Source organism: Sturnira hondurensis, unplaced genomic scaffold (assembly GCF_014824575.4).
Source record: "Sturnira hondurensis isolate 20B ecotype Veracruz unplaced genomic scaffold, ASM1482457v3 Scaffold0020601, whole genome shotgun sequence".
NCBI lineage: Eukaryota > Metazoa > Chordata > Mammalia > Chiroptera > Phyllostomidae > Sturnira > Sturnira hondurensis.
The window spans coordinates 3,173,269-3,197,846 of NW_028093232.1; the positions used below are offsets into that span (position 1 = coordinate 3,173,269).

At 39.0% G+C, this 24,578-nt stretch overlaps 1 protein-coding gene and 1 pseudogene across 2 annotated transcripts in view; one reads left to right on the forward strand and one right to left on the reverse strand.

Moving 5' to 3' along the window:
- Positions 1-1,687: 1,687 nt before the first annotated feature.
- PTGES3 (prostaglandin E synthase 3) overlaps positions 1,688-24,578 on the forward strand; it is a 30,692-nt gene continuing 7,801 nt past the window's right edge. The window contains exons 1-4 of one of the 2 annotated variants that reach the window (XM_037030028.1): positions 1,688-2,025; positions 23,585-23,698; positions 23,847-23,916; positions 24,417-24,515. In XM_037030028.1, the coding sequence (XP_036885923.1) occupies positions 2,024-2,025; positions 23,585-23,698; positions 23,847-23,916; positions 24,417-24,515 (285 nt within the window). In that variant the 5' untranslated portion in view covers positions 1,688-2,023. The remainder of the gene's footprint in view (positions 2,026-23,584; positions 23,699-23,846; positions 23,917-24,416; positions 24,516-24,578) is intronic. The other variant, XM_037030027.1, reaches the window with a different exon arrangement.
- LOC118975854 (acidic leucine-rich nuclear phosphoprotein 32 family member E-like) lies at positions 15,335-16,077 on the reverse strand (annotated as a pseudogene).

Sequence of the window (24,578 nt, forward strand, 5' to 3'; positions counted from 1 at the left end):
CCAATTTAAGCACGTACCCCGACCTGGAATCAAACCATCAACCCTTCGGTTCACATGGGCTGGCACTCAATCTACGGAGCCACACCATTCATGGTGAGGTTTGCTCTTCTATCAGAAATCTACAACTAAGCCCTGGCTGGTGTAGCTCAGTGGATTGAGCACGGGCCTGCGAACCAGAGGATCGCGGTTCAATTCCCAGTCAGGGTACATGCCTGGGTTGCAGGCCAGTTCCCGGCAGGGGACACACGATACATTGTGTGTCCTCGGCAAAGGCAACCATACATTGATATTTCTCTCCCTCTCTCCTTCCCTTCCCCTCTAAAGGTAAATAAATAATATATTTTTTAAAAAAAGAAATCTACAACTTAACTAGTAAATTTACAATGTCTTAACTCCACTCATATAATAGAGTCACAGATACCTTCCGCTAGAGAATAATCCTTGGGCAGGCAGGTCAAACTTGTCCCAATATGGACTGAAAGGTCATCTCTACACTCTGTGCCTTACTTCTCTGTTTTGGGCAATTTTTCCTTAATAAGGCCTGCTCTAATCCTTCCAGTCAATACTGATTTCTCTTTTTATGCTCCCACTACTTTTTGTACTTCTATTATTCTGATTTGTGTATTTTATTTTCCCCAACAGGAGGTAGGCTCCTTAAAATCAGTATTTAAGAGCTGAGATTTAACCTTCCTTTTTTTTTTAACGGGATTTGAGCACAGGATCCAATATTAGTAGTTCCTAATACCTGCCTCAGCTTCAGACAGTTCAGACACTAAGTCCTTAAGGCTAAATATGAAGCCCCCCTTTTCAAAACGACTTATGGTACTATCTATAAATCTACCTTGTGTTCTAACTAGCAGTGCACTGGTGTATTTCACCTATATTCCACTGCTGTTACATTGCCTTCCAGAATAAGCAGTCGTTTCAGTTCTCTTGGTTACTATCCATCATTGTAGCCTAATCCAGTGCCTTGCACAAAGCTCTAGTTCCAGAGATCCATCGATCACTGATAGGGAATTCCCCTCCCCGCCCCGCACTGACGTGCCTGGAGTCACTTGTGTCCTAACAGCTAAATCCATCCCACAAACTTCGACTCCCCACTCACATAACCTTCCTGTCTTGTCTACAGCACTAAGCTCTCAAAGCAGGGGCAAAACCCAGCCCCCAATAGCAAATGTTCTTCCTCACCCAAAGACCTCAAATTTCCGCTGCCCCTGGACCTGTTCCCAACCTTCAGAAAAATAACAGAGTGGACCAGGGCCTCGACTCTTAAGTTAATCGCTTTCTGCAACTATCACCAGCACAGGCAATCTTTTCCCATCTTTTTTTTTTTTGCGGTGGAATGTTTCCTCCTGTGGGCTGGCTTGCTCCCTGAGGAGTAACCAAACCCCCATTTCACTTTACAAGCCTCCCGGCTCTGCGCGCCCCCCACGCCTCAGCCTTCCTCCCTCTGTCAAAGAAGCAGTTTCCCAGGCAGATGGCCCACTGCGCGTGGAAGGGCAGTTAGATTGCCAACGGTTTCCAACACTAGAGGAGAGCGCGGGAGGAGAGGCGGGAACTAGTCAGATCTGAGGAAGCAGACAATGGGAGGAGCCTGCGGCGGGAAGGCTCGCGAACAGTGGGAGGCCCCGCCCTTTCCGTAGATATCTCTAGAAAGCTGCTCAGCAGCCCGAAAACAAAGAGTGCGCAGGCGCAGCGGCAGGACCCGGGCATTTTGCTGCGTCACCAGCCGCCGCCCGGCCTCAGCAGCCCTCGCTTGCACGCACGCACGTTCACTTTCCGTCCTCGCGCCCCTTTTCCTACACTTTCCTCTTCTCCCCGAACGGAGGAGCCGCTCTGTCCGCGCGGTGCATTCTGGGGAGCCAGGTCGAGCCAGCCGCTGCCGCCGTCCGCTGAGAGAAGCGAGAAGAGGCCGCACCAGGGAGAAAACGCCGGAGTCGCCACCGGAGTTTAGTCCAGTGCCCAGCAGCTGCCGCCGGAGAGGCCCGCCCACTCATTCACCCGTTCCCCTGCCCCGTTCACGATGTGAGTGCGACACCCCGCCAAGGGAAGGTCGCTGCGGCCGGAGGCTGAGGCCGCGCTGGGGGCTGCCGGGAAGCTGCCCCCTCCCCTCCCCCGCTTTCGGTCCTTCGGCTTTCTCCCCTCAATGGTGGCCGTCCTTCAGGCCTGGGGGTGGGAGGGCCTTTACCTTTATTTCGGTTACCGTTGGCTGGTGGAGGACATATTTCGTCCAGATGTCCGATTTCCCCCACCTGTAAACCGTCCCTCAGCTTTTTCCTGCTGGAAATCCCACTTTTCCTCCATGGCAGTCCAGGTTATTCCTAACACTCCGAACTTAGCCTTAGGCCTTAATATCCTGTGAGCTTTTTGCTTTGGGGCCCTGGAGGTGTGGACCCTCCTGAATTGCCACTTAGTTTCTTGGGCAGTCTGGCTCTGCCGCCCTGTTATGCCTACACCATGCCCTGGGCCAAGTGCACCTATGGTGGGTGCTTCCAGAGGCTGGTGGTGCTCCTCGTAGTCGTAGAGCGCCACGCGGGCCTCTGGGCGACAGGGACTGCTAGGCAACTGCAGGTCCGCCATACCGGCAGCCACAACTTATTTTCTTCTTGGGTGTCGTGATTTCTCGAGTGTGGGTCTTTCCAAGCCCTCTCCTAACTCTGATCTCTCGGAGAGAGTGAAGGTTGCCAAAACTCAGCCTTGTTTCTGGCAGCGAGGAGATACCGTACAGCAGGTAGTTCCCCACGTGTCGAGTCGAAAGATACTTGTGGATGTGTTCTGTATTAAACTTTAGGGTAAGTTTCACTTTCCTATGTCAATTTAGAGATGAAACAGGTTTGTTATTTTCTTGTTTTCTTAAAGAGATTAAATTTCTTTACTACAGATTTTTTAGCAATCTTTGTTCTTATGACAAAGGAAAATCTTATAATCTTACAATCTTTGGGACTGTAACCAAATAAGGATTCTTGGCATTGCCACTTCGGGCCTTAAACATTATTTTCAGTAAAAGCTATACCTTTTCAGATGTGAGAACTGCTGGTTTTATAGGATTTTTTGTTTTTTGTTTTTAACCAACTGCTCCCTGAAAGTTACGTGTGGATAGCAATTGAAGGGGAACAGTTTTTATTCCTACAAAAAGTAATGCACTTTCAAGGGATTACTTATTAAATAATAACATTGATGGTGAGTATATTGGGCTAGAATTCAAAATAGAAAGAATACACCCAGCCAGGTGATGTTGGAGAACAAACCCAAGAAATATGTATGTATTACTGTAGTCTGTACATATTATATTAGAATTTTTGAAGGAATTTCCCCCCAAAAAGTGATATTTAATAGATTTTAATTTACATAAAGTAGCTTTTGTTTTTCCCTTCAAAAATCTGTATAATTTATATTACAAATAAAATGGAAGGATTGTCCATCTTAAAATACCAGTGAGTAGAAAGGGAATCCTCAGATGAAGCATTACCAGCTTTTAGTAGACTAATGTAGCCAAACAAAATATCTTTTCATGAAGAAATATCCTTGTTTAATAAAGTTTGGAATAGAAACACTTTGGGGAGGTTATTTAAAATAGGTAAGAAACTGTAAGCTTGTGAATAGGTTTAAAAAGTTAGATGAAAAGTTTAACAATCCCTATTCCAAAATGCAGTCTATATAATTTCAAGAATGCTGCTTTCAAAGAGTGTTTTGAAGAGAACAGATAAATCTCGTTTTAAAAAATACTTAATATATGCCACCTTGCAAATTATTTAGAGGCTATTGTACTAACGACTTGAATGAATTTATAAGATGAATATTACGAGTCAGTTACTTGAGTTGGAAAAAACCTTTAATGGGCCATCCAGTCCTAGGAAGAATCTGGCTGTTAAGGATTCGTTTTGTTGCTGTCTGCTATAAACATTTTTTTTAAACACGGAGAGAGACATGCTACATAGGGTTTTAAGGTATATTTTTTCTTACTTGAATGCTTTGTAGTAGTGATTTCCTAGGTAAATTTCTTCTAATCAAGTTTTTAAAGTTTTGATTAGTAGTTTACATAACAGTTCTCAATTTCTCACCTATCTTGGAGAGGTCTGGAATTTTAGGACATTCATCCAGCTTTTAAGACCTGCACAACCAACTGTGGGGGTTGGTGGGGGTAGAGGATGGTGCTTTTTAAAAAAATTATTTAATTTTTAAAAATTAAGTATATTTTATTGATTATGCTGTTACAGTTGTCCCATTTTTTCCTCTTTGCCTCGCTCCTCTCAGTATCCCTGTTTTCTCCAGTAGTTTCCCCCCTTAGTTAATATCCGTGGGTCATATATATAAGTTCTATTTTAAAAAAAAAACTTGTAGTGTTTCTAAATTGGTCTCATTAACAATAGATAAAAAGTAAAATGTATAAATTTTGAGCTCTTTGAAGTATTTTTGGTGTCTTGTGCTTAAATTATTAACTTGTCTAGAAACACCGTCACTGTCCCTAAATTGGTTAAAATCTTTGTCATCACTCAGCTTTATGTGACTGAGTCCCCAAAAATAAAATGACCAGCCTTTAGCCTCAAAAACAATTTGTGATAGTGAGTATATGGTTAATCTCTATAAGTTAAGGAAGAGTTACCGATGATGGCATTTGTTAAGTGTTGATTTACTAACCAGTGTAACTTGGCAACTGGATTCCCCCCTACCTCTGCCCCCATGCTTAGTTAGACTTTAACTGGAAGGCAGTAGAAACTGGATTTGACCAATCACTATAGTGCGGACCACTATGTACTCTATTAATTAAGATGTTTATGTGTAATTGTACTTTCTACTTTTAAAATGTAAAAAGCCTTATCATTTTGGGGGCTTAGGAGGTTAGTGATTGTCATTTTCTGGAAAAGCAACGCCTTTTTAGTACCAACTCTTTAGAATCAACCTGGCTCTTAAATGCTTAAGGTTGTATTTTTTCTGAGCTCTTCCATTGAAAATTGTTGTATTTAGTGTATTTTGCCATAGAAATAATGAACTTTGTTGTAGTAAACTTTTCATTTACTATAGATTGGCAGTGACAGATTTTAAATTGAGGCTGACCCACTTCCCAAGGTCATTTACATTAAAGTTTACCTTGAGCAATGTCCTCCTTCGTGTTGTATTCCAAAGCCAAATAAAACGTGTTGTCGTGGATTTTCTGTGCAATAGTAATCTTGACATGTAGTTATACTTTATTGCTAAAAACTGTTTATGTCAGGGCTCTTTCCAGCTCAGTATGTTTAATTATTTTGTTTGCTGAAACCATTTAATTACTAACAGATTCGTTTGTTTGCTGAAACCATCTAGTTACTAACAGATTTGTGTTTTTGTTTGTTTTTTGATACTAAATTTCAGGATCTAGTTCTTCAAATATCAGTTCATGCAACGCTTATTAGTATAAGGGGGTGTACCAAGTTGGATTGGAACCTTATTTAGAAATTGAGCGTTCCTGAAACAGGGCTTATTTTTTTCCAGGAAGAATAATTTTTCAGGTGGTCCTTTTCCGAATAAATATATCTCTGTGGTTCAGTTTTCTTACCTAATCTAAACTACTACTACTGTTAAAACCTGCACCACTTTGGTAATGGAGCTCTGAGGATCTAAAATTTGTAATGAAAGCAGTGAGAGATCGATCTTGTTTTGAGCCTTATTTGTGTGAGGAAAATAATTTTGTCTGTTTTGGGAATGTATGCACAAAGTGGAAAAGTGCTAGAGTTGCTTGTAAGAAAGGCACTGAGTTTTTTTTGGAGGGGGGTGTTATCTTTAAGAACTCAGCTTTCACCTTTATATTTTAAGAGTGAGAATTACCAAATAAAGGAACTAGCACAAAGGTTCACAAACATTCTTTGTGTGCCCCTTGGTGTCTTTATAGGTTGGTTGGTTTGTTGTTGTTTTTATAGTGTTGATAGGCCAAAAGGAATAACATAGCAGTTCTGTTTAGTAGATGGTTGGGTCCAAACCGCTCAAGTATTTTGTCTTAACGTCCGTAACTCTTTGAAAAACAAACATGAGTTGAAAGAAAAATGGAGTTTCTTGTTTAACCATGGTTACTAATGAAATGTGTATACCTTTTGGGTACTGTATAATTACTTACAGGTTGAAGTCAGATTGGATACTACATCTCAGTTCCTATTCCCCATTGATACTCTTTCTTTTGACATAGCAACCATTAAAAATCCAGCTTTGCAAAGATACAATTTAATGGTGAGGGATGTAGTGCAATTTACTGTTGAAATTGAACTACTTAGTGTTTGTTTTAAAATTTTTCTTTTTCAATTACGATTTATATTAAATGCTGTTTTATGTTGATTTCGGGTGTATAGCACAGCAGTTAGATAATCATATATTTTACAAAATGTTTTCCATATTTCCAGTACCCACCTGGCACCATACATAATTATTGCAATGTTTTTTACTGTATTCCATATTCCTGTGCTGTACTTTACATCTCCATAATGCCCATTTGTTGTTAATCTCTACCTTTTTCACTCGATCCCTCAAATCCCCTTCTGGCAACTGTCATCAGTTCTGTGTCTATGAGTATTTCAGTTGTATTTGTTCATTTATTTTATTATTTTAGATTCCACATACAAGCGAAATTATATGGTATTTGTTTTTCTCTGACTTATTTCACTTAACATAATACCCTCTAGGTTCATCCATGCTTTGGCAAATGGTCAAGTTAAATATTTTCTTTGGCCAAGTAATATTCCTGTGTGTGGTGTGTGTGATGTACCATAGCTTTTTTATCCACTTGTCTGTTGCTGGGCACTTGGGTTGCATCCATGTTTGGCTATTGTAATTAATTCTGCCGTGAACAAAAGGGTACATATATTCTTGTGAGTTAGTGTTTTGGGTTTCTTCACATATATACCCAGAATCACTGGATTATAAGATAGTTCCATTTTTAATTTTTTGAGGACCCCTCATACTAGCAACACCAGTCTGCATTCCAACCAACAGTGCACAAGGGTGAAACCCCTTAATGCCTTGATCAAAGTTGAATTCGTCTCAAATATACTCTGTGGCAGCCCTGTGAGTTTCTCCATAGTGTCCTGGTGTACCTTGGCACTAATTTGGGACCTCTGGACTAATGGGTATAATTCACCTTTCCAGAAAGTTTTTACATAGTAGTAAAACTTAAATACTGAAGACCTGAAGGTACAAGAAGCATGTCTTGGGGTTTCTCTGAGCAAAGAATATGTGTGTGAGAGTTTGGTTTTAGACATTTTAGGAAGAGCTTTGGTAATACTTAAAAAGCTGCTGTCTGTGAACCCAGCACTTTTTCCCTTTCTGCAGCAGAATTTTTATCTTTCTGTATCATTCTTCACTTAGTACAAACTGAAATAAATTTACTGGTTTTCTTAAATGAGCTTTATTTTTCTATAACTCTTGATATGTAAAGATATTCTGGGATGTATAAAATATTAGTGAATCCCTTTTTAAAGAAGCTTTTCTTAAAACAGCTTACCAGAAATATGTTTAGCTTATTTATAAACCTAGAAGAGGTTTACTGCATTATTGAGCTATAGTGAAAAGCTACTCTTCTGATTCCTATTGTTTTATCTTAAAATTCAAGTGCTCTTTTGATTTAGACAAATATCATGCTCCATTAAGAATAAACTCACCCTGGCTGGTTTAGCTCAGTGGATTAAGCACAGGCTTGTGGAGCAAAGGGTCACCGGTTTGATTCCCAGTCAGGGCACATGCCTGGGTTGCAGGCCAGGTCCCCAGTAGGGGACACATGAGAGGCAACCACACACTAATGTTTGTCTTCCGCTCTTTCTCTTTCCCTTCCTCTCTCTCTAAAAATAAATAAATAAAATATTTTTTAAAAGAATAAACTCATAAGAGGACTATAATTCTGAATAAAGTACTGTGTTGGCCAAAAAGTTCGTTTGATTTTTTTTCCTTCTGTAAGATGGCTCTAGTAGCACTTAGTTGTATTTAACTTCATTTGAAACAATTTTGTTATTGTATTGTGACAGCTGTCAGATCAGGGTGCGTTTAAAAAAAACTTAGCAAAATTGGTTAATTTTTTGGTAGCCATCTTATCGAAGATGGAAGAAAATACACAACATTTTCTGCATGTTATGCTTTATTACTTCAAGAAAGGTAAAAATGCAACTGAAACACACACACAAAGATTTGTGCAGTATACGGAGAAGGTGCTGTGACTGATCAAACATGTCAAAAAGTGGTTTGCAAAGTTCATGCTGGAGATTTCTTGCTGGATGATGCTCCATAGTTGGGTAGATCAGTTGAAGTTGACAACAATCAAATCAAAACATTAATTGAGAATAGTCAACATTATGCAGCAGATAACTGACATATTCAAAATATCTAAATAAAGTTATTGATGAAAATGAAAAATGTGTCTTATTTTACGGGAAAAACCATATGGACTTTTTGGCCAACCCAATGTATGAGGTTGTGTACTATTGGAGAATATCTAGGTGTTACTAACAACCAAAGAATGTTGTCTTACGATGTTCCATCTATTTATACATTAAGAAAGATAAACCATAGCAAATAATGGAACTGAGCCCATACTTTTTAGGAAATTGTTTTTGTACTAAATTTTATCATCTAACTTGAATGCAAACTTAGGGCAGAGATTTTTGTCTGTTTTATTGACTGCTGTATGTCCAGAACAGTTCCTGGCACCATGTTTAATGAATGTGTTTTTTGAATAACATTTGAACTCTAAATGTATTTTAGCTATAAGGCGTGGTTACATGAGGTGCTTGACACGTTGAGGGTTAGGACTAGCTCTGGGGTCTTCCTTTGGCCCTATATTCTGCTGTATTACATCATCAGTTTAACTATCTCACATAGATTGGTGGGCAGTAGTTGAAAGTTGGTGAGTTCCATCTATAAATCAAAACTCTGATTTCATATTTTATTAATTGAGGCTTTGCTGTATTTTGGGAGATCTGGAAAAGAACCACCAAATCAGTATATACCCTCAAAGTATATTTGACTTATTTGTGAGCCCTTTATTTTGGAGGTAGTTTACTGGAATAGTTTATTTGTCATACTGACCTTTCTCTTACCTGTGGATAATTACTATTGGTACCCTTTAATTCTACCCTTGTTTTTCTTCCCCCCTAATTTTTTTTAAAATCTAAAGAAGTTGACTTACCAGTCTAAATTAATCCTTTTTCCCACGTTTTTCTTTTTTTAAAGATTTTATTTATTCATTTTTAGAGAAAGGGGAAGGGAGGGAGAAAGAGAGGGAAAGAAACATCAGTGTGTGGTTACCTCTTGCACGACCCCAGCCAGGGACTTTGCCTGCAACACAGGCATTTGCCACGACTTGGAATTGAACTGGTGACCCTTTGGTTCACAGGTTGGTGCTCAATCCACTGAGCTATACCATCCAGGGCCCACATTTTCCTTTTTAATTTCTGTACAAGGCCATTGATTGAAGATAAATATTTTTCTTTTTCTTTTTTAATATTTTTATTTATCTTTAGAGGAGAAGGGAAGGAGAGAGGGAGAGAAATATCAATGTATGGTTGCTTCTGCTGAAGACACACAATGTATTGTGTGTCCCCTGCCAGGAACTGGCCTGCAACCCTGGTATGTGCCCCGACTGGGAATCGAACCGCGAGCCTCTGGTTCACAGGCCCGTGCTCAATCCACTGAGCTACACCAGCCAGGGCAAGATAAATCTTAATAGGTTTTAAAATATCTTCCTGTTTCATCATAAAGATTATTAATTAGCACATCCTTGTCCACGTTTTGCAGTCTTAAATACTTCTACAAAAGTAGAGCATTTTTGTTAAAGGGTCATTATTGCTATTTTCTCTAGTTTATCTGTATGTGTTGAAGAGCCTAATGTTTTGTGACCAAATGATACTATTCTATTTTTTCCCACTGACTTAAGGGATTCAAATAGTAATGGTTCGTCACATAGGTATATAATAGCATTTATTTATTTTTAGAGAAAGGGAGACTGAGACACATCGATGCCTCTTGCACACCCCCAACTGGAGACCTGGTGTAACACAGGCATGTGCCCTGACTGGAAATTGAACTGGTGGCTTTTTGGTTTGTGGGACAACACCCAACCACTGAGCAACACCAATCAGGGCTAGAAAATTTTAAATAAGTCTGACTGAATACTACTAACAGAGGGATATTAAAGATTTCCGGGAGATATATACTAAAATGTAGAATTCATTGTCTTCATTTTGAGGGGCTGCTGTAAGAAACTACCACAGACTGGGTGTTCATAAACAAATTTATTGCTCACTGTTCTGGAGGCTGGAAGTCCAAGATCTAGGTACCAGCATGGTCACCTTCTGATTTAGGGGCCCTCTTCCTGATTTGTAGCTTCTTGCTATGTCTTCACATCAGTGAAAGGGGCCTAGGGATCTCTTCTGGGGTCTTTTTTTTCCTCCTCCAGAGAAAATAACCAGGTTCGTTTATTTTTTTAAAATATTTTATTTATTTATCTTTAGAGAAGAAAGGAAGGAGAGGAGAGAAACAACATTGTATGGTTGTCTCTTGTGAGTCCCCTGCTGGGAACTGGCCCGCAACCCAGGATGTGCCCTAACTGGGAATCGAACCGCGATCATGTGGTTCACAGACCGGGTTTAATACCTACATACAGATGGATGGGAACCCTGCATACATGAAGAAAATCAGATACCCCACATACAGAATAGGTTAGAGATAGAACAGAAACATGGCTATTTTTAAGACACTTTGAGCTAAGGAGGAGGTAAGTTGTCTTAGGGGCTTCAAAAAGTCATTCCAGCCTGGCTGGTGTAGCTCAGTGGATTGAGCACAGGCCTGTGAAGCAGAGGGTCACTGGTTCAATTCCTAGTCAGGGCATATGCCTGGGCTGCAGGCCAGTTCCCCAGTAGGGGACACATGAGAGTCAACCACCCATTGATGTTTCTCCCACTCTTCTCCTTACCATCCCCTCTCTCTAAATAAATAAATAAATAAAATATATATTTTTTTAAAAGTCATTCTAGGATGATACGGGCAGACCTTTAATAAATTGAAGTATGCCCTTTCCTATAGATAAATCAAAAGAAGTTATCTGTGATAGTCTATTGTGGGTGCATAGCTTCTAATTCACAATCATCCAGGCAGTCCAGAGTGGGGCAGGTTTCTCCTGAGCCTGCTGCTAAAGTTGCCTTTAGCCATGGCTGGTGTGGCTCAATGGGTTGTGCACTCACCTGTGAATTGGAAGGTCGCCTGTTTGATTTCCGGTCAGGGCATGTGTCTGGGTTGCTTGCTGTGTTTCTTAAATCACATTGATGTTTCTCTCCTTCCTTCACCTCTCTCTAAAAATAAAAATCTTTAGAAAAAGATGCCTTTAGCTCAAAAACAATCTACATGCCCCTGGAGTCTTTATGGGGCACTAATCCCATTCATTCATAAGGGCTCTAACCTCATGACCTAAGTACCTCCTTTTTTATTTAAAAAAAAAATACTTTATTTGTTCTTAGAGAGAGGGAGAGAAACATCAGTGTGTGGTTGCCTCCCGCTCTCCCCCATCTGGGGACCTGGCCCCGCCACACAGGCACGTGCTCTGACTGGGAATCAGACTGGTGACCCTCTGGTTCACAGGCCAGCACTCAGTCCACTGAGCCACATCAGCCAGGGCAAACTAAGCACCTACCTCCCTTTAAGACAAGCTAAGAAATTTTAGTTAAAATTATAGAGGAGAATTTTAAGTTATGCCGAATTTAATTAACTGGAATTGACATAGCCCTAATGTGGAACTTTGAAAGAAGCTTAGAAAGTCCCATGGGGGTGGGGGTGGTGCTTTTTGTTTAACTGTCATGACTTTCTTCAAAACAGTTGTACAGAAGTGTTAACTTCAAAGATTTTTAAGGAGAATTTTGAGGAATTGAACACAATATAACATACTGCCAGACAAAGAGCATTAAAATAGGATCAGGAACTCCTATAAAATGTAAACCCTATGCTTATTTGCATGCAGCTATCACCCACAAAGCTAAACAAGTCTCAAAAAGTTATTTTGAAGCTCTTAATTTGAAGCTCTTAAGTGTTGTTTTCAAACCAGAAAACTCTTAATTTTGATTGTGCAATAAGATTGATAAGTCAATATATAAATTTAACTTTTTTAAAAGAATTTTATTTATTTTTAGAGAGAGGGGAAGAGAGGGAGAGAAACATAAGTGTGTGGTTGCCTCTCATGCACCTTCAACTGGGGACCTAGCCTGCAACCCAGGCACGTACCCCAACTGAGAATAGAACCAGCTACCCTTTGGTTCATAGGCTGGCGCTTAATCCTCTGAGCTACACCAGCTGGGGCTAAATTTAACTTTAAAAATAGGTGTTTTAGAGCCCTAGCTAGTGTGGTTCAGTGGACTGAGCACCAGTTCAAGGCAAACCAAAGTGTTGTTGGTTTGATTCCTAGTCAGGGCACATGCCAGGGTTGTGGGCCAGGTCCCCAGTAGGGGGTACACCAGTGGCAACCATGCAGTGATGTTTCTCTCCTTCGCTTTCTCCCTCCCTTCCCCTCTTTGTAGAAATAAATAAAATCCTTTTTAAAAAATTAGGTGTTTCATAATCTGGCCTTACTATGATGAGAATTTTTTAAAATTTTGACCAGTGTGGGTTTTTTTAAAGACTTTTATTTCACTTGTTTTTAAAGAGAGGGAGAGAAATATCAATGTGATTGTTTCTTGACACACACACTACTGTGGACCTGGCCTACAACCCAGGCATATGCCCTGAGTGTGAATTGAACTGGTGATTCTTGATTCACAGGCTGGCACTCAATCCACTGAGCCACACCAGCCATGTGTGATGAGAATTCTTAGGCCATTGAAACAGGACATTTCAGTAGTCAGAAAGGAGTGAAATGTTAGCTGTTTGAATATTTTAATTCTCCCACTAAACTTATCCCAAGAGTTTTATTTCGTTTAGTTGTGCAACTTTTTAAATTTATCCAAAAATAACTTTCTGATGTTTTAAAACCCCAAGTATACATTTTTAAACTAAAAAGGAAGCAGTGCTATACTCAGTAATTTAAATGTATCCCAGTATGGAAGTGTAACTCAGTTAATTTTCTGGCACTAACTTAAAAATACCCAACACAAAGAGGGTGCAATCTAGCAAGCCAGTCCTGGGCGGGTGGCTCAGTTGGTTAGAGCATTTTCCCAACCATGCCAAGGGTTGCAGGTCAGGTCACATAAGAATCAACCATTGAGCGTTGGCTAGTGTGGCACTGATGAGCACTGATGCACTATAGATCAGCGCAGGCACTGATCCTCATTCAGTGGACGGAATGCTGGCCTGCAAACCAGGGGGGTCACTGGTTTGATTCCCAGTTAGGGCACATGCCTGGGTTGCTGGCAAGGTCCCCGGTGTGGAGCACATGGGAGGTGACCATACATTGATGTTTCTCTCCCTTTCTCCTTCCCTTCTCCTCTCTAAAAATAAATAAATAAAAAATATTTTTTAAAAAAGTCAAACAATGTTTGCATGGATGGGTGAAACAGCAGTTTCTCTTCTCTGTCTTCCTCTCTCTGAAATAAGTTTTCAAAAAAAATTAAGAGAACCAAAATTTAAAAAGCAATTGCCTGGAACAAGAAAAAGAGAGGTAAATTTTTCTACTCATAATTAGTAGCCATGTAAGGAAACATGTGCACACTTTCCCAAATACTATGCTACTTTAAACCATTTTTTTAATTTATTGATTTTTAGAGAGAGAGGAACATCAATTTGTTGTTCCATTTATTTATGCATTCATTGTTTGCTGCTCGTATGTTCCCTGATGGAGGATGGAACACACAACTTTGATATATTGGGACAACATTCCTACCAAGTGAGTTGCCCAGCCAGGGCTTATTTTTTACTTTGAGTGGACTTCCACCTGGAACAAATCTTAATTTTAATACTGATTTAGTTTCAAGTGTTTTTCCCATTGCTTAATATATTTTAAGCAAATGCTATATCTGGCAATGCTTTAAAACTATAGAAATAATAAAGTTCTATTTAGAAAAATCAGAAATACTTGCAGAGTGTTACATAAGTCATTTGAGAAGCTAACTTAAAATTTTGACTTGAATGTCTTACTAGTTACCAACAGGCAATTACTCTGGCTTCTGAGGTACACTATTTCGGCCTCTAAAACTCCATCTACTTCTTTTTTTTCTTCTACTACACAGTTTGAACATCTTGCCAACCAGGAAAAATTTCCAGTAAGCAGAGTCTAGTTGCATAAAACTGAATGGAAATAATATTTGTATCTCAGAAAATAAAAACACTCAGTTTGTTTCACTTGTTCAGAACTGAGGTCTTGAAAAGGAAGTTGAGGTATAAGACTGAGGTGTTCCTGGGTATTTATGAGTTTCCCAACCTGTGTTTTGAGAAGAGGGAGAACAGTGAAACAAGAAAGGAAGGTGATCACAGAGAAATTGCCAAAAGGAAAATGAAAAATGCACACTTAAAAACAACACAAAATAACTATTAGCATGTCATGATCTTGTTAACCTTGAAGAACAAAGGGCCGTTCTGTATGTCTCTGAACTTAACGTAAGCAGTTTTTCCTTCAAAAACAAAATCTTACTAGCCACCTGGTGTAAAAGGTTTCAGAAGCCTTCCCCAAAACCATGAACTGTGTTGAATAGAACTTCAACTATTTTGCTCCTACTTTCCAAGTTATTCATGTGACAAATAAGCCCCCCAAAAACTTAAGTCAAAAAGAAAGTCATTGCATCGCGATTCGATTCCCAGTCAGGGCACATGCCTGTGTTGCAGGCCAGTTCCCAGCAGGGGACTCAAAATAGGCAACCATACATTGATATTTCTCTCCTTCTCTCCTTCTCTCCTTCCCTTCCTCTCTAAAGATAAACAAATAAAATCTTAAAAAAAAAAAAAAGAAAGTCATTGCCTTCAAACTAAATTGCTGGGCCACCTCTAAAAAAATAGCCTACTTATTCAAAAGACTTTTATTTCATGTTCTATTCACTGATTTCAGTTAATTCATAAATGACTTTAAAACCTTATGAATGAAATACACCATACTATGCCTGTGTAAAAGCCATCATGTTTTGGTTATGGGCTAAAATGACTAATATAGTGAGCTTGTATTAGGAAAATTGAGATTCTAAATAAACTGCTAGGGAATTTCACAATAGTGTCAAAATTTTTCTCTACGTACAGTGTGATTAACAGACTAGTAAATATTTGGAATGATAAGGCAAAAATGGTAAAACCCATACTTTTCCTATGAAGGTTACACATTATCTTCTGTAGGGATAGCTATTTATACATGAAGAAACAAGGAAGATGTGATCACTATTGCATACCAGGAATTTGGGGAATCTGGTCTTAAAATGATCTACTCATCTTCCTCTCCATCATTTTCAACATCTCGTTTCCACTTTTCCCCTCAAAGACCAACTTCTCAAACATAGTCATCATCATTATCATCTTCATCTTGAATTTCTTATCATTAAATATGAGAGGCCCATTTCCTCTTCTCCCTGTCCCAATTCTCACTTTGGGTCATCTTCATACTGATCCTTATCCTCCTCCTTGTTTTCCTCCTCTTCCTCATATCCTTCAGGTGAACTAGCTTCATCTTTCTCTTCATCATCTTCATCTCTATCCTCATCCTCCACTCAACGAGTAAATTCATCTAAGTATGTGATTTGCTGGAGCAGTTCAGAAACTATAATCTTCCTGGGTTGTGATCTCACAGTTAAACAAGACAAGACTTTAAACATTTTTATTTTGCAGAGTTTCTATTGTACTGAGACCTTTGCTTTTGTTTCCACTCAGATTGAGGTAGGTAAGATTAGGGCATTTCTCTGCCAGGATTTCCAAGCCTCCAGAAATGTTGTTACTAATCACATCTTTTGAAGTTTAAAAGTATCATTCAGGCCCTGGATGTCTTCATTGACACAGTGACAGTTAAGCACTGATGAGTTACCTCCTCCAGCACTTTGTTCCTTAACTATAGGTTCATCCTCCTCTTCATCTCCATGTCCTCCTGCTCTTCTGCTACTACTCTTTTTTATTATTCTGTCCTTCCTTTCCCACTGCCCACAACCCTCAAATTCTAAAAGATCTAGAAATGAATAACAAACACAAATATAAATGCTCCCCATCACCAGATAGGTGTGGGGGAGAAAGATGAGAATAGCAAATGGAGTCCAAGGAGTTAGGTCTTTTAATTCAGCTGCTAAGAGGTCCTAGTCCGCACACCTGCCTGGACTCGTGCAAACACCTCAAATGAAGTTTCTTGCCCTTCAAAGGCTGCTGAGAGACTCCTAATACATTGTTTTAAGTAGTGGATGATTAGCGTAAGTATACTGAGGTGAAAAAGGGTTTTGCATCTCTAAGTATGTTACTATAAAAGTGAATTAATAGACTTGCACAGTAGTTAAATTTTTGCAGATGTTAGTATAAAGCTGGAGATAAATCCAATATAATTTAGGAGCTAGAGTTAAAGCTAAATCAGTCCCTCTCTGGCTTAATGGGGAAAAAAGATGTGGTCCTCATCAAACGCAAAAAGGGATTTCATAAATACTAGATTTTCCTCTCAAACAAGCGAATATATGTTTATTACTGGTTTGAGTTGTTTAGGGATCCCTCCTTATATTTTTGATGGTTTAGATATTAGATCAGGGTCATTTAGTAAATATTAAACTTTATAGGCAACAGATATCTGTCTTATTCTTGTTTTTACAGCTCTAAAAATATAAAACCATTTTTGGCTCCTGGGCCAACCCTGGTTTATTTTAGGTCATTTAATTTTGTTCTTTCTGGAAAATTAAGACCATCATAACAAAGTACCAGAGATGTGATGACTTAAACAATAGTTTATTTTTTCAAGTTCTGGAGGGTTTTAGTCCAAGATCAAAGTGTCAGCAGGATTGGTTTCTTCTGATCCCTTGTTCCTTGGTTTTCCTTAGCTGGCAGATTACCATCTTTTCCTTTATTTTCACAGTGTCTTCCCTCTGCAATGGTGTCATAATGTCTTGTAAGGGCAGCAGACATTTTGGATTATGGCCCACCTTTACACCTCATTTTATCTTAATTACCTTTTTAAAAAGATTTTATTTATTTTTTTATCTTTAGAGGGAAAGGAAAGAGGGAGAGAAACATCAATGTATGGTTGCCTTTCGTGCATCCCCTGCTGGGAACTGGCCTGCAGGGAACCTGCCTGCAACCCAGGCATGTGCCCTGACTGGGAATTAAACCGAGATCCTCTGATTCACAGGCCTGTGCTCAACCCACTGAGCTACACCAGCCAGGGCTTAATTACCTTTTTAAAGCTCTGTCTCTACAAAAAGTTGCATTCTGAGGTACTGTGGGTTTAGGACTTGAACATAGGAATTTGGTGTGGGACACAGCAGCCAGTAACAATGATATAATTCCAGATTATTTAATGTGAATTTGAGGGAAGAAATAAAGATTCTTTATTCGAATTTTTTATTAGAAAGACTCTTTATTTTAATATTTATTTCTTCCCTGGTTCCCACATCCTTAATGTGAGCAGAAACTGAAGAGCTTACATACTTGATTTTTGATAATAGCTATTATAATAACCAGATCACCATTAGTATACTCCTCCATTACTATAGACTCTTTATATATGACTTTACATTTACAGGGTAAACAATGCTTTTTACTAACAAAACAGTAATTTCCATATCACCTGTCTGTATACAGATCTCCATAGTTTGGGTAATTTTTTAAAAGATTTATTTTTTAGAGGAGAAGGGAGGGAGAAAGAAGGAGAGAGACATCTCTGAGAGAGAGAAACATCATTGGTTGCTTCTCACACACCCACATCCAGGGACCTGACCCCAAACCCAGGCACGTTTCCTGACTGGGAATTGAACTAGCACCCAGCCCACTGAGCCACATCAGTTAGGGCTTCAGTAATCTCTCTTTTATGTTTAGTTTATTTGTGTCAAGATGCTGCCTAGGTCACAAATTGCACTTGTTTGATAACTCTTAGGTCTCTTAATCTAGAGCAGTTCTCCCCTCTTACGCCATTGATCTAAGAAACATCCTGGATTTGTTGCTTCCTTGCAACATTTACATTTTTAAGTATATTTTATTGATTATGCTATTAACAGTTATCCCATTTTTTTCCCCCTTTTGCCTCTCTCCACCTAGTTACCATTATTCCCTCCAGCAGTCCTGCCCTCTTAGTTCAGATTCATGGGTCATACATATAAGTTTTTTAGCTTTTCCAATTGCTGTGACTCTTAATATCCTCCTGTCTATTTTGTACCTATCAATTATGTTTCTTAATCCCTATACCTTTTCCCCCATTCCCTCCCTCTCCCTGCTGATAATCCTCCATGTGATATCCATTTCTACAGTTCTGTTCCTGTTATAGATGTTTGCTTAATTTGGGGGGCAGGGTTTAGATTCACTTGTTGGAGGTTGTGAGTTTTGTTGTCATTTTAATAAATGTTTATGGTTTTGATCTTTTTCTTAAGTTTTGTTTTTTGTTTTTAAATTTATTTATCTTTAGAGAGGAAGGGAAAGAGAGAGGGAGAGAAATACCAGTGTATGGTTGCCTTTTGTGTGTCCCCTGCTGGGAACTGGCCTGCAACCCAGGCATGTGCCCTGACTGGGAATCGAACCGTGATCCTTAGGTTCGCAGGCCCGCTCTCAATCCACTGAGCTACGCCAGCCAGGGCTTCTTAAGTTTCTGTAACACTTCATACAATAAGGGCTTGGTGATGATGAATTCCTTGAGCTTTGTCTTGTTATCTGCCCTTCAATTCTAAACAATAGTACGGTTCTCAAAACCGTACTGCCAGGGCAGGGCAATTTGCTGGATAGAGTAATCTAGGTTGTAGGTCCTTGCTTTTCATCACATTGAATATTTCTTGCCAGTCCCTTCTTGCCAGCAAAGCTTCTTTTGAAAAATCAGCTGATAGTCGATAGGCTTATGGGAACTCCTTTGTAGGTAACTGTCTCCTTTTCTCTTGCTGCTTTTAAGATTCTCTCTTTATCTTTAACCTTTGGCATTTTAACTGTGAAGTGTCTTGATGTGTGCTTCCTTGGTAGCAATTTCTTTGGCACTCGCTGAGCTTCTTGGACTTCCTGGAAGTCTATTTCCATTGCCAGATTGGGGAAGTTGCTCCTTCACTATTTTTCAAATAAGTTTTCAGTCTTGCTCTTTCTCTTCTCCTTCTGGTGCCCCTATGATTTGGATGTTGGAACACTGAAAATTGTCCCAGAAGTTCCTAAGCCTCTCTTCATTTTTTTGAATTCTTGTTTTGTTTTGGTTTTTTTCCATTCTGTTCTGGTTGAATGTTTATTTCTTTCTGCTTCAAATCATTGATTTGAGTCCCAGCTTCCTTCCCTTCACTGTTTGTTCCTGTATATTTTTATTTCATTTTGTATAGCCTGCACTTTTTCCCCTATTTTGAGAACCATACTCAACCATTTCTGTGAGCATCCTGATTACCCAGTGTTCTGAACTCTGCATCTGATAGGTGGGCTATCTCCTCGTCACTTAGCTTTTTTTCTGGAGTTTTGATCTGTTCTTTCATTTGGGTTGTATTTCTTTGTCTTGGGCACACCTGTTATGTCATAAGGGGCAAGACGTTAGGTATTTGCCAGGGCAGGGCAAGCCACTTCTCTGCAATGTGGTAGCTGTATGTGGGGGAGGGGTCAGAGAGGGAACAATGTTGCTTGCTTGGTTCTTCCCCTGCTTTCATTCACTTCCCACAATGGAATATGCCCTTCCAGGTGCTGATTCCCTGGTGGGTGGGCTTGTGTATGTTCTAGGACACTGTGGGTCTCTTCAACAGACTCCTATGAGACTGGGAATTTCTCTTGCCAGGGCAACCCCCAAAGGTTTTTAAAGCCAGCATTTTGAGGCTTTAGTTTCCCACACTGGAACTCTGGGTTACGTGTTCTGTCTCACTCTCCAGTTGTTCTCCTGGCTTATCTGCACACAAATGTGGGACCACACAGTCCACCAGCTGCCACCTCACCCGCCCTGGTCCTCTAGCTGCCACCTCGACCCTTGTCCTCACTGCCCCCGCTTCCTGTTGCTGCCCCTCCTACTAGTCTGGATGAATGTTTCTTTTAACTTTCTCGGTTGTTAGACTTCCATACAGTTCGATTTTCTGGTAGTTCTGGTTTTTAAGTTGCTTTTTGTCCCATTGGTTGTGCAAGGAAACAAAGCATATCTACCCATGCCTCCATCTTGGCCAGAAGTGGATGTTTTTTGTTTTGAAGTTAGTCATGATCCTTATGGTTGACTGAGGAGGCAAAGTGTGTCTTCTATGCCTCCATCTTGGCCAGAAATTTATATCATTTAACTTATTCCTCTTCCTCATATTTCTTGTAGACTGAAAGTAAAGTTTACTGTGAAATATATCATGTTGCATCAAATTAGGAGGTATATGTTTGGTTGCCTCACTTTTAATGATGCTGAGATCAGTTGTTTATCTACTTATGTTAACTGTTTCATCCATTGATGATCACTGCCAGATCAATTTAAGGGTTGGAAAATAGTGATTCTCCCCCCATCCCATGTTTTATTCCACACAGAAGGTGGAATTCTGTAACATTTCCTTCATGAACTGGTCCTATTTAATTATGAATAAAAGTGCATAAAGGAAAAACATGAACAATGCTTAATTCTTTTTTAAAAATTTTTATTTTACTTTAAAAGAATATTTATCTTTAGAGAGGAAGGGAAGGAGAGAGGGAGAGAAATATCAGTGTATGGTTGCCTCTCATGCATCCCCTGCTGGGAACTGGCCTGCAACCCAGGCATGTGCCCTCGCTGGGAATTGAACCGTGATCCTTTGATTTGCAGGCCCGCACTCAATCCACTGAGCTACACCAGCCAGGGCTTAATTCTTTCTCTTTAATGGCCAGTTTATAAAATATACTGGAGCTGGAGCATCTTCTGGTGATATAGATTATGGCTAGTTTATCTTTCTTTTTTAAGTCAATAATAACTCAGATGTTTTTATATACAGTGTATTTTAATCAGTCTGCAGTGGTTTTTTTTTAATTACTTTATTGTTGTTCAATTACTTCAGTCTTTTTCTGATGCTGAAATTGCCATTGGCCAAGGTGAGAGACCTTAATTGTTGCCTCCTGGTTTGACCAACCTCACCTTTCCTGGCCTCATTTGCATAAGATGTCCCCAGGGTCATCTATATTTTCTACCTCAGGCCTGAGGTCAGCCATTTTATAGGAACCTGGTTTCTTTTATATATTCATTTAAGATTTTATTTATTTTTAGAGAAGAGGGAAGGAGAAAGAAAGGGAGAGAAACACCAATGTGTGGTTGCCTCTCATGCACCCTCTAATGGGGACCTGGCCTGCACTTCAGGCATGTGCCCTGACTGGCAATTGAACAAGCAACCTTTTTGTTCACCAGTCCACACTCAATCCACTGAGCTACATCAGTCAGGGCATTTCATTTATTTTTAGAGAGGGAAATGGAGGGAGAAAGAGAGGGATATAAACATCAGTGTGTGAGATACATGTACATAGATCAGTTGATTCTTGCACACCCCTCACTGGGGACCTGGGTTGTAGGCAACCCAGGCATGTGCCCTCACTGGGAATCAAACCTACAACCTTTCAGTTCACAGGCTGGCACTCAGTCCACTGAGCTACACCAGCCAGGGCTGGTTTCTTTTAGTTAGAAATAGTATTTGGAACTAGGCTGTTCATTGCCTCAGATTGTTATCATTACTGCTTTTTAAAAATGTAGCTTATCTAGTTACTTCAATATGCAAGTCTATAAACCTAGTCATTTAAGTTTAATTATTAAGTTAGTAGATATTTTTAGTTACAGACAGACCATGTGCCCTGGCTAGTGTGACTCAGTGGGATTAGCATTGGTCTGCGAACTGAAAGGTTGCAGGCTAAGTCCCCAGTTGGGGGCATGTGAGGGGCAATGGATCCATGCAGATCCCACATTCAGTGTTTTTCTCCCTCCCTTCCCCTCTCCCTGAAAGTAAATAAATAAAATCTTTTTAAAAAAGGGGAAAAAAGAACATGTTACCCAACATTGAGAACACTGTTTGGACAATAAGATGAGTACAAATAATGTGTGATCTTTCATAAAACTCCTGAATTGTTTGTTACTTATTTTAACATACTAACATTAGAAGTTTTGGTTTCTTAGTCCACAGAAGTTCAGTTAGATGGCTTTTTAGAAGCATTTTAAAATCTAATATTTTTGTTTTTTAATATATCAATAGATAACCTTAAAAAATAGATTTACCCTTGCTGATTTGCTGGTATTTAGACTTGGGAAACTGCCATCTGTAATGTTTAACTTCAGATCTGATATCAATGTTCCAGAGTAGAGTGACCAGGCAAGTTTAACATTTGTGTAAAAATGTTAATGAACATCAACAGTTGCAGCAACTGTTGGCAACTTTTACTTACAAGAGGGACTTTGAACTGCTACTAATTAGGGTTTAGAATTTTAGAGCTTGGAAGCAGAACAATTTCTTCCAATTGAGTTGATTTATGAATAGTGTTTGAACATATAATAACTTAAAATTTTTAACTTATTTTGAAGTAATGTTAGGTTTACCAAAAAAAAGTTGGTTTATCACATGTAATCTTTGACTCTCAGTCAACCATATTTGACTCTATTTGCTTCCAGCACTTTTTTAGCCATATTCTATTGGATGGGTAGAGCTCTATGAAGACAGGGTAATACTCTATTGTAAGGGACCAAGAGCACTTGAATAATGTGGAAAAAGCAAATACTCCAGGTTGCTTCTAGTATAATATATTTTGGATACATGTTTAGATAGTAAAGGTGAGGCTGTAAAGAAGTTTAATTCTTTATCTAACGTCATTATTCAGAATTTTAAAAGTTTGTCAAAAAGAAGCTGCAGATGAGAACTTTGAGAACAAAAACTGTCATTTCTTATTTAAATTCCCTCCACAGTTCCTAGCATTTGTTGTAAATAAAAATGTTGAATACTGCATATGTCGCAGTTGACAGTGGATTATTTCTGTCTGATTTTTTAATTCTGTGAGGTTGAATTTTAAGAGCAGGGCTCTAAAGGGGAGTGGCTTATAAATTTTGACAGGGCTACCTAGATGGTACAGGTAAGAAAGGTACCTGTACCGTTCTCTTTAGCAGTTAGCTCTCTACTGAACATTGTTTTTAATTTCTTTTTAACATAATTAAAACTTTATTTGCAGAACAAGGGGGAGGGAGGGAGAAGGAGAGGAAGGGAAACATCAGTGTCCAAGAGAAACATCAATTGGTTGCCTCTTGCACTCCCCTAACTGGGGACATGGCCCACACCCCAAGCACACATATCCTGACTGGGAGTTGAAGTGGCAACCCTTCGGTTCGCAGGCCGGCACTCAATTCACTGAACCACAGCAGCTAGGGCTTAAAACTTTTTTATTATAAAATCATTGTGTTTTAACATGGGTTATACTTGTCAGAGTAAAAATGTACTTTTCATTAGAAGTTGTAATAAATTGCCTGAAAAAACCAGTGGTCTAATGGAGTAAAGATATATGTTATTTATGTGCTAAACTTTGGAGGTCATGTAAATATTCAGTTAATGAATTCCAGCTTAACTTTGCTAATTTTATCTCTCTGTAGGCAGCCTGCTTCTGCAAAGTGGTACGATCGCAGGGACTATGTCTTCATTGAATTTTGTGTTGAAGACAGTAAAGATGTTAATGTAAATTTTGAAAAATCCAAACTTACATTCAGGTAAATTTCCATTTTACATAATTGAGTAAAGCTTTTATTTCTGGCAATTGAATAACTTTGGCTTAAGTGTTTTTGTTTTTACTGAAGTTACTATACTAATCTTTACCTTTTTGAAGAAGCTTATCTTCTTTGTTTCTTTTTTTCACAGTTGTCTTGGAGGAAATGATAATTTTAAACATTTAAATGAAATTGATCTTTTTCACTGTATTGATCCAAATGTAAGTAGTCTTGATTCTTTAACACCTATTTAAATCATGAAGTGGACATGCTCTAATTTCAAGTATTCTCTTTAGCAGTAAGCACTAGTTCTATTTTTCTTAATTCAGGGGGCTAGGTAGAAATGTTTATGTTTTCCCCCTTCTAACCACTTCTCTGCATACTTACTTTGTTCTTGTTTTCACTGTTTAGACTCAGGGCCATATTCCGAGTCTTACCATAAATAAGTATAGAATCTTTAAACTGTTCCATGATTGTACAGTATTTAATTTTTTTAAAGGCTTTATTCTAGACACCTTGTGCAGGAAAGAAAAATGGTCCTTTTCTGCAGCTGGGTAGGTTATGAAATTTTTAGTAGTTAGTGGATGTTTCTTTGAGTGTTTAGGGGAAATGAAGGAAAAGAAATTAGAAAGGAGAGGTGAGGAATGACAAGCTGCTTTCTAGAATCTTATAGTGATACTGGAGAGATAAATGGTATAATAGTGCTTTTGTTTGTTTTTAGGATTCCAAGCATAAAAGAACGGACAGATCAATTTTATGTTGTTTACGAAAAGGAGAATCTGGCCAATCCTGGCCAAGATTAACTAAAGAAAGGGCAAAGGTTGGTTTCTTTTTCTTTTCCTTTTCTCTCTCTCTCTTTTTTTTAAGTTTTATATTTTTATTT